The sequence below is a fragment of the Aptenodytes forsteri genome, unplaced genomic scaffold, assembly GCF_000699145.1.
Source record: "Aptenodytes forsteri isolate BGI_AS27 unplaced genomic scaffold, ASM69914v1 Scaffold132, whole genome shotgun sequence".
NCBI lineage: Eukaryota > Metazoa > Chordata > Aves > Sphenisciformes > Spheniscidae > Aptenodytes > Aptenodytes forsteri.
The window spans coordinates 3,713,526-3,724,035 of NW_008795520.1; the positions used below are offsets into that span (position 1 = coordinate 3,713,526).

A 10,510-nucleotide genomic window follows, 5' to 3' on the forward strand; every position below is an offset into this window, starting at 1 on the left:
GCCACCTCCCCTGAGCCGGGGCGCAAGGAGGAGGAGGAGGGTGAGGAGCTGGAGGGCAACATCTTTTGCCCTCCCGTGTTGTATTACAGCCGTGAGGGTGCTGACCCCCATCTGCCACCAGCAGCAGCAGCCGCGGGGAAATGGGAGTATGTCGAGGCCTGGAGACCGCAGGAGCAAGACAAAGGCCAGAGCCCCCCACGTCCCAGTGCTGGGCCCTCATTACTGCACCCCACCAGCCCTCAACAGCTCCACAACACCCTGGGGCAGCTTCCGCTACTCAGTGCCTTGCTGGCAGAGCTGTCGGTGCTCACCCGCAGCGCTGTGCCTGCGGCTGTCCACCCCCATCTGGCCTGGCTCTACAAGGCCCCTGGGGGTAGTGGCATGGCCTCACGGCCCCCCAGCCCCAGCCGCTCCTCTGCCCTCAAGCCTGCGGAGGCACCGGTGGGGCCAGGTGGGAGCAGTGGAGCTGCCAGCCCTCGAGTCAAGCAAGGCTTGCACGAGGCCACCTCACCAGGGTCTTCTCGGGCTAGGAGAGGACCTAAGAAAGCTGTACCCCAGGGGGAGGCTCTGAAAGGAATTGCTTGCAAAACTAAGGAAAACAGACCTCCCAGAAGGAAACTGTTGTACGGGCTGACAAATACACTGAGGCTACGGCTGCAGCAGACCAATCCTGATAAGCTGATAATTCATGAAAGGAGAGAGCAGTACAGAAAAAAGCAAATGGAGATGCTGAAGGAGAGAAACCCTTTATCCAAAAGAAAGCTGCACAGAAATGCTGGCGGAGGCACCGGTGGGGCCAGGTGGGAGCAGTGGAGCTGCCAGCCCTCGAGTCAAGCAAGGCTTGCACGAGGCCACCTCACCAGGGTCTTCTCGGGCTAGGAGAGGACCTAAGAAAGCTGTACCCCAGGGGGAGAGAGGCTCTGAAAGGAACTGCAAAACTAAGGAAAACAGACCTCCCAGAAGGAAACTGTTGTACGGGCTGACAAATACACTGAGGCTACGGCTGCAGCAGACCAATCCTGATAAGCTGATAATTCATGAAAGGAGAGAGCAGTACAGAAAAAAGCAAATGGAGATGCTGAAGGAGAGAAACCCTTTATCCAAAAGAAAGCTGCACAGAAATGCTGGAGAACAGGATGTGGTTTCTTACAGGCATTGTAGCAAGGGGGACGGTTCAAAGCAGAATAATCAGTTTGATAAAACTGTTGAGACCTCATTACAAAACAGTGCTCTCACAGAGTACGTTTCCGTGACTGGAGATGTGTCCCCTGACCTGCAGAAACAGGCTATTGCAAGTCTATTGAAGAATGATGAAACTGCAAGCAAGGAACGTCCATGCAAATTAACTACAGCCCCCTTGCTGGAGGAAACTGTATTAAAATCTGCTCACAAGGAAACGTATGCGAAAGCCCAACTCCCAGCAGCTTTCCCATCAGATGCTAATGCAAAGGGAAGTAATGAGGAAGCAATACACTTAATCCACTGTAAAACCACGGAGCATGATGATGCATCTGATCATAAACCAAGCCCCAGCAGGAGTGTTGAAAACAGCTCTGAATTCATATACTCAGATGACTTTGTTGCTAGTCCTGAGAACACAGTTTATTCAGAAGATTTCACCAGTGCTGAGTGTACGGGCGGAGACTCGGAAGCTCTTGACAGCAGTCCTGAACCTCTGTGGCTTGAAAGGCCAAAGCAAGGTTGGTCAGATAGAGAGTCAGAATCCGGCAGGTCTGGAATTTCAAAGACAAGTCAAAGGGCTGAAAGTACTTCAGATCTTCTGCCAGTTCCTTCAGTTTCATCTCCAGTCCAGTCTTTGAAGAGAAACTGTGACTTAAAAACTAGCAAGAGAACTAGTGGTGAATCTGTTGATTCACTTAATGATGCCTCCATTCGGGCAAGGTTATTGGATGAAGAGCAGGAAGCCCAACAGATCAACAAGGAAGAGAACAGGGGCGATCAGCATGTTAAACAAGTATCTACACTGAGAAGCAAACAAGTTATCTCTGATGCTGATCTGAATATAGGAAAGGGGCAGACCTCTGCAGGAAAAAGCCAGTCAGTAACTCAAGTTAGCTCTTACTTGCCATCTAACATGTCTGATCTTGAACTTAGTGTCCTAGAAAACAGTATGTCAGACAAAGAGGATGATTTTCTGGGAAAACTAAGTGTTCCTAATCAATACAAAGACATCAGTGAACTTGTAATAAACAAACTTCCGGGATACACAATGTAATTACAAGTTTTTGCTGTCTGGATTAACATACGCTATTTAAACTTTATAAGGCCTGTTACATTTAGCTGCAATATATACAAGTTAAATTAAGACTTCATCATGCACATTTAATACATCGGTGAATTTACTGAAGAGGTTTTTAAAATAAAGTACTATTTGAATCTCTAACAAATGGTTCTTAAGTGGTACCTACAGCATGACTTCAGTGTCGGTATCTGAATACAAAAGTAATCCAAACAGCACAAGAAGCAGAAATGAAGACAGAAGTAGCAAATGCAGTCAGTACCCACAAAACTTGTCCAGGGTAGAAGTAAGAAGGTAGAAGTAATAACATACTACAGAAACAGCCAAGTACAAAATACGTTCTTAACATTGGTTTTATCCCTCATGAAAATAGTTCCATGCTTCATTTTCATTACAAATAGTTACTTAAAACACACAGTCACAGCCAGTAACAGCACAGACTTTCATCAGCTAATCTGTATCATGATGTATTTGTTTCACTATTCTGTCACTAAATACAGTGACCGGAGCTAGATGAGCCCTTTCAGAGTTTCTTAGGTTGAAGTTTCTCATTTAAGTCAGATTTTCACAAATTATTATAAAATAATTTAAGAATTATTGGTGACAGTAAATCTATATAATCTGGGAGAGCTTTGAGAGGTTGATGGAAGTTACTTAACCTTGAAGACTAAGGGTGTGCAAAGAGTAGGGAAGTGTGCAGTAAATTTTCAACGCTTCGCAACTCCCTGATTGCATTCTCTGACACTAGGGAAAGCAGGGGGTCAGCACCCACAGTCCAGAAACTTGGAACAAATGAGCATATTAAATCATGATTTAAGGATTAGAGATAATGAAGAATTTGCCACATCCCCTTTTCTGTTCCCTTGGTTGAACTACTACCTGCCACATCCCCTCTTCTGTTACGATGGTTGAACTAGCCTCTGATGTTCGCTTTTGATTTCTGGTTTGGTTTTTATGACTTCCAGTTTGATCAATGAACTTACTGTCTTTTGTTTAACTACTGAGGTTTTTTAGAGTCCATATCCCTGTTACAAATTTCAGAGACATTCTTTGACTTGAATCTGAAGAGAGCTCAAAATTCCTGCCTTAGTTTTTAGGTGTCTCTTTTCATCCCCCCCTGCCCCACCGGCCTTTCCACTCAATCTTTGAGTACTTCGTCTCCTTTGCCGGCTTTACATTCGTAACTATCTCATTATTTAGGACGTTTATCCTCAGAGTTAAATGACAGGCTTACCAACTCCCATTTTCCTTATAATTTACAATCTGACTTCTTTCCCCAACTTTTTCATTTCTCACTGTAGTTCTCCATGTACTTACTGCAAGAGCCTGTGTTTACACTTTAACCTCTTTGAGGGATTTTTTTATTTCCATCCTACTATGTGTTTATTTTGTAGGAATGACAGTACCTTTCCTATTTAAAGTACTAACATCTGTGAGGATTATTCAAGTATCTGGTGTTGACTTCTGAGAACACCAATACTAATATTTTTAATCTAAAGGTAAGCAGCTGAAATTACCCATATATCAAAGGAATCTCTGGCCAGAGCAATTCTTAAATGTTATTTAGGGTGCCTCTGTTTCATCAGCTCCAATTCCAGACCAAAATACGTTTTTTTCTTTTCTTCTAATGCCAGGGACTTCTTTGATACACATGGATTCAGACTGTCATTTATACATGGCAGTAATTCTGATTTTATTGATGGAATAAGATCTTGCAGTTCTCATGGGCAAAACTGTCATTAAAACACAACGCTGCCCAAACATTTTTACTGTGTGGCTATTATAATGAGTTGCTAACACTAAGTCTCCACGATTTGAAGATCATTACTTAAGAAAAGTTTATTTTAAAAATAAAGTTTATTTTCAACCCCAAATGAGTTGAAACTCAAGGGCAAATTCCCAGTCCTTTTTCTATCCCCTATCCCATCTTCACTTTTCAATTTCCAGAAGCAAATATGGTAGGAACAATATTTCTTTTGTTTAAATAATGAAACTAATCTCAGCTAATTTTATTTGGGATAACATATTACACAATGTTTATTGTGTAATAGCATTTATAATTTTATCAGGAGAATGATGAAAATGACAGAAAATGCATACTAGGAAGACAATAGGAAACATTACACAAGAACAGAACGTCAGCATCATGCTTACATGTTTTAGTTCGGTTTTGTCTTTTCAAATATGGACTCAAGGTAGTTACTATTGCATGGAGACGTTAACAGATAATTTCTACCTTCTGGGATAATAATCTTTTCAGATAATATCTATGTTGTTGTGAGAGTAAATGAAATTTTACTTAATATTCAAACAGCAACTCCCAGTCAACAAAAATGGGAAACAACTTCGTGTCACTGATTTATTATTGAAAACTCATAAACCAATATATTGGCAAGAAGTACCTGCTAATGACAAGAAGATTCTATATGTCAACCCAACAGAGCAAAACAGAGATATTTACTACCAGTATAAAATATGAAAAAAAAAAAAGCAGCAATAAATCCCCTTTTGTACAAATCCTGTAATATTCTACACTCAACTACATTGTACTAGCTAGCCTATTTTGTCATTATAACTTGCATCCTGTACCCCTGTGATCAAGTTGTTAACGTCAGAGGTTTAATAAGAGATTTCTCAACTTTAATGGAAGTATTACACTGATTTTTCATAAAGACATCATTTCTAAATTGTAAGGGCTAAATTGTATGGATTATGTTTGTGCAGGGGACATGGCAATATGCTGGGAGAAGCACATAATAGTAGCATATCCCCCACAGTTCTTGCACAGCCTTCCCAAAAGTAGCATAGATACTTCAGAATACATGCCTGTTTTTGATACCCCATAAGCATCCCAAGAAGTAGAACCACAGTGGTAGAGCTGGGGTGTCCAAGTGAAGTAGCAGAAGTGTCAGTACTCTCTCTGGTAGCTCTGCACTACTTTTCTGATTCAGTCCTAAGAAAGCCAATGCATTGGAAAACTACTTTCCTAGAAAGATCTCAGCTAAAACTGTTGCCTAAGGACTGCTTCACAGACTAGGAAAAGAAGATCGATGAAGAATCGAATCTTGTCCCACTACACGTGAAAACCCTGATTTGAAAACTCAGTTTTTTGAGCAAGAATAGCTAATTTTTCCACATGCATTCAATCCATGGTTCTTTGTCAGAGTTCCTGGAAAGATTATTAATTAGTACTCATTACAGTGTGGGCCCTTATCCACTGGGAGACTGACGTAAAACCAAAACGGTTTCTTACAGTCCCCCAGCCATCTGCTTGTAAGAGCTTTCAAGTGTTACTGAAGGTTGAGCAATCCTCATGAACACGGGGGCTCGGTTACAGATTTGTTACATGCTTGACAGAGCCAATGGCTAGGCACAATGGAAAGTGTCACAAAGCCAAAATATTTACTAAAAGCTTCCTATTTCCTAATTTCCCATAGCCCTCGGAGATTTCATATATAATCGTATTTTGACTGAATTTGCTGTAGTTTTTGTTTTGATCTCATTGACTCATTAACTCTAAAAACTTCCTTGCTCCACACTATTGAGCAGTAAACTATAGTTACTTCAAATTCAAGATTTACATTGTTGTTAGTTACACTTTAAACTTTACTACAGTGAAATTAAAATGTGAGAAGTGATTACCTAAGTTTATTATAGATCCTCACTAAACAAAGCCATCTAGCTTCTTACTTTTGACTTGTTACTTGAGCAACTGATCTTTGCTTTAAATCTGTAAGATATTGTAGAAATAAGGTAGATGGGTGTTCAAAAGCATAGTTTTGTTGCTTTTGGTGGTAAGGATAAGGGTGGTTAAATCAGCTCAAATAAAATTGAACTTAATGTTTCACCACAAGACCCAAAGCAAGAAATAAACTCTTAGATATACACATTCTTTTCAGAATTTATGACCCTAAAACAAGTTTGCTATGACCGTCTTTTAAACGGTTATTTCAGCATACTATTCATTAAAATAAATTTAGATAGCCAGTACTATATAACTGATGGTGCGATGGGAAGAGCAGGATACCAAATACTGACAGTTTGGGTCACTTTACCTCTTCTACTGTAACATTTTCCTGCTGTTCGGTAGTTCTGATCAGTCTTACTACTCAGTCAGTGGCTAGGAACAATTTTAAGAAGTCCCAGCCAGGCACATTTCCTCCACTTCGTTTTTTATTCCTCAGCTCTTAATACTCTGATTAGATGACAGTTTCTTTTCTGTTTGTGATTTCTCTGATGATAATTCCTACCACCTATTTTACAATTTGTAATCCCTTCATCATTTTGGAAGTCCTTCTCCTCAGTTTTCTGAAATTACATCCAGCCTTGGTAACTGTGCGATTGAATTTTTTGACTGAGTTACTCATTCTTACTACTTCCATTTTTCTAGGTCCCAGTATTTTATGATGCCTGCTATGGTAATCATTTTGTTTCTCTTTGTGTAAGTGCTACTCAGAGTTAAACGCTAGTCATTATTTGGAAATCTTTGGGACTTTGCTTTCCTTTTCCCAGCATTTGTCACCAGCATCTACTTTACTGCTTGCTCAGCTTTTGATGGTCTAGAAAGAAGTCAAATCATTGAATCTTACATTCACATCCTTAAAAGGTTTTGTTGACTTTTACATGCAGGATGTATGTTCACCAGCTCCTGTGAAAGGTAACACCGCTCATTCAGAGCTGCAGAGTGACCATCCAGGACTGTGAATATTTGCCTGTGGTTATCAGACATCAGGTTTCTCTACCTCTCCCAAACCCTGCCTTTAATTCTTTTCTAAAGTTTTGGCTTCCAAACGAACCTTTCTTTTCAGATGACTGAGGCCATCCCTCTGAGAACAGATGCTGGCTTTAATTTAACATGCATTTAGAGCTAACGGCAATCACATCTGCTATAGCTAATGTTTGCTACCAGCTAGCTACTTGCATTTTCCATCCTCCCTTTTAGTCAGTATACTGTTTGATTTTCAGTTTTGTTCACATTCAGATTCTTCCCTCATTTTAAACTCCTTGTATGTATGCAGTTCTGTTATGCTGAAGTCACCCAGATGAGCTGCAGCTTCGCTGCCTTTTTCTTGTTGGGCATTGACATTCACCTGTATTAGACAGTTTTTGTTTTGTTTTGGCTTTTATGATTTCACTTGTCTGAATTTTAGATGACAATTGTAACGTAAACTTCCCCTGACTTTACAGAATTACTTGCATTTTCCCAGAAGGGTAGACAGTGTTCTCTATTGGTTTCTAGAGGATGAATATGAATGTCTTATGCTGGAGAAAACAGTATTAATCTTCAGTTCTGCAGAGACCTCTGCAAGTGATTCACTTACTAATTGTTTAAAATAACATTTCTTGGTAGAGGAAATGTTTAAATAACATCTGAGATACACATTACTCCTAACTAAATTAACATTTAAAGATTGATTCAGTTACAGTTAATAAAGAAAAAAAACCCAAACCCTAAAATGTTAAGTAAAAAAAATTCAGATGTCTATTATATATATTTATTCTAATCATAGACATTTTTCAAACATTTGGGTGATAGCCTAGTAGATTTCCTTCATACATTGCAGTATCTGAGCTAAATCAGGTAAGGATTTGGTTCTCTACGTATCCATTAACAGAAGGTAGCTGGTTTTCAAAAGGAAGTAAAGGTATTTACATGGTCAAATCCCTGAAATTCCATGGGAATTAGTCACCTCAAAAAAAGGTCGCAGAACAGAAACCGGTGCAGAGGGCTCTAACAGTATTATCTCTTGGAATACAAAAATGTTTTTGAAAGAAGATAAGTCATGCTTCAACAAATATTTTCAGAGCCATTTGGAAAGTTTACTGATATCATGATTGAAAGAAACTCCCTTGGTGTCAAGGAAATTCCAGCTCTTTTTCTCTTGTCTTTAACTGTTGGCAGATTCAGTATTTTTCCTGTCCCTTATGCTTATGTACTAGAAGTACATATAACCTTTGACTCTCCCCTAAATTTCAATGCCACCACACAGTCCTGCCTGTTCTTCCTCACAGTATCTCCAGAACCTTATTTCAGGGACCCGCCCCCAAATACCTGTTGTTCTTTCACCTTGATGCCTTGCCTGTTCCACCTTCTCCTCATCACGTATTTCATGCCATCTCTAGAACTCAGCTTGCCCATACTTATTCAAAAAAATCCCCAAACACTTCTCAGACATCTTCACTGGCTTGTTCTCATCTTTGATATCAAACTGAAGCTCTGCTCATTGTCTGCTGGGCTCTGCATGGTTTATCCCCTTCCTGCTTCCATGCACCTTAGTTTCCTACTCTGTGCCCACTTCTATGTAACTCTAACTTCTTCCATTCTCAAAAAAATTTAAAAAATCTGGAAACTGCTGTACATCTGTGTTTCCTTCCTTCATCTCAGTCCTGCTCTTTCTGCCAGTGGGTAGCTGTATCATTTAGAGTTCTTGTCCACAGGAACACGCCAGACATAGAACTTAGGACAGAAACCACCAGATCATGGTCTGATTAAATTCTGTCAAATTACACACATGCTGTGTGAATTTAGTTTGGGTTGATACCGTCAAGGGCTGCATCAAGGAAAGCACTAATAGCAATAGAGTCCTAACTGAAATTTGCTTTCTGTTTTTCTGAAACCTTATAGTAGTACAGGAGTCAGCCAAAGAAACGTCCCTTGTCTGCTGCTGGCATCACATTTATATGTCCAAAACAATTAGTCATGGGCAAACTTAGAGAAGTTTGGTGAAGAGTTGGGGGCTAAGTTCCAGATGTTCCTCTGAAACTTTATTTGCTTCTTTTGAAGCCTTAAAATGGAATTGAAATTCTGTTTCCCCAGCCTCTGTGAGATTTCTAACAAACCAAAGGGAAGACAAAAACTAATTTTCTAGAAAGTACCCCTGTCTTAAACACACACCAAACCTAGGCACAGGAGAGGTATTCAAGGAATGTTTACAGAAACCATCTGAGAAATATTTTGAAGCACTTTCCCATTCCACTTAACATCCCAAATAATTTGAGAACAGCTTCCTTCACTGTATTTATTACTTCTACTTCTGATCTCAATAGGAAGAACTGTGAAGATACGCATTTTGTTTTCGTTTGAGTTTAGCAATAGTGTAGATCCCAGCAGTCCTGCTTTTACTGGAGCCATCTCACACAGCTCTGCCAACAGTTCCGCAACTGGAGTAAATACCAAAGTTATGGATCAGATGTACAGCAGAAAGCAGAATAAAGCTGTACTGATGCAATACTAACAACAGGAGTTTGCTCCCTGCACACCAGGTCAGAGAAAGTATGTCTTTCTGGGACAGCCCCACAGGCCTTGCATTTTGACCTGCAGGATGTTAAAATGAAGACAGAGGAGAACAGGAAGGAGGGAGTAAGTTTTAGGGACGAGTCCCTCTTGGAGGGACCCTAGTTTATTTGTTTCTCCCCTGGCTAACTTAAGCATCTCAACTAGTCTCTCAATTACCTTCCTGATTGCACAAGGAAGAGTTTGTCTTTTAAGACACTCTGGATAAAAACTACATATCAGAAATGACATCTTGGGTTGGACTCTTAAAATGAGTAATAGCCCACCTCTGCACAAAACACCACAACATAATGATCTTTTCTCTTTCTTTTCAGTTTGGGAGTTGTTCTGGACAAAGAGTTAAAAACAAGCAGTACATACAGAAACACACACACACACCACCAAATGCCCTTTGCCACCCCAGTTAAAGACAACAGAGTAAAGCAAAAACAACGGAAGAAGCAAAGAGGAAAGCCCTGCCACTTGAAGTTTAGAAATTGCTATAAAGCCACCAGGGGTGACAGGGATTACTTGTTCTCTCTTTTTTCATCACCTTCCTGACAGCTGTTTGGGAACATCAACAAGACTTTTAGGCACATCTGGAGGGTAAGTGCAAAAATGTCTCTTGATGCAAATGAGTTGCTCAAATGTGACAGCTAGGAAACCTCCCATCCCCAGTCCTGCAAGTGGTCAGGAAATCCCTCAGGCACCATATCATGTAGTACTACACTCAGTTTTCCAAAAGCTGTCCTTGTGATTGACCTCAGTTCCTATATCTAAGTAGGCAGCTGGTTCTGTCATTCTGTATCACACTTGTAACTCCTGAAGAGACCTAAATAGTTATGTCCATTTCTGCATGAAAGCTCCCTCTCGCCATTTACTCAGAGCAGGCCAGATTCTCGCTCTTACAAGAATCCTCTGCAGCAACTTTACCTCTGCTGCTTCATTATCCCACATGCAATCACAGAACCAGCTAT

At 40.4% G+C, this 10,510-nt stretch overlaps 1 protein-coding gene across 1 annotated transcript in view; it reads left to right on the forward strand.

The window, feature by feature from the left end:
• The window catches only part of MAP10 (microtubule associated protein 10), a 77,027-nt gene extending 74,634 nt beyond the window's left edge, over window positions 1-2,393 (forward strand). Inside the window, exons 4-5 of the mRNA XM_009281822.1 lie at window positions 16-451; window positions 801-2,393. Coding sequence (XP_009280097.1) covers window positions 16-451; window positions 801-2,236 — 1,872 coding nt within the window. The 3' untranslated portion in view covers window positions 2,237-2,393. The remainder of the gene's footprint in view (window positions 1-15; window positions 452-800) is intronic.
• Window positions 2,394-10,510: the final 8,117 nt, after the last annotated feature.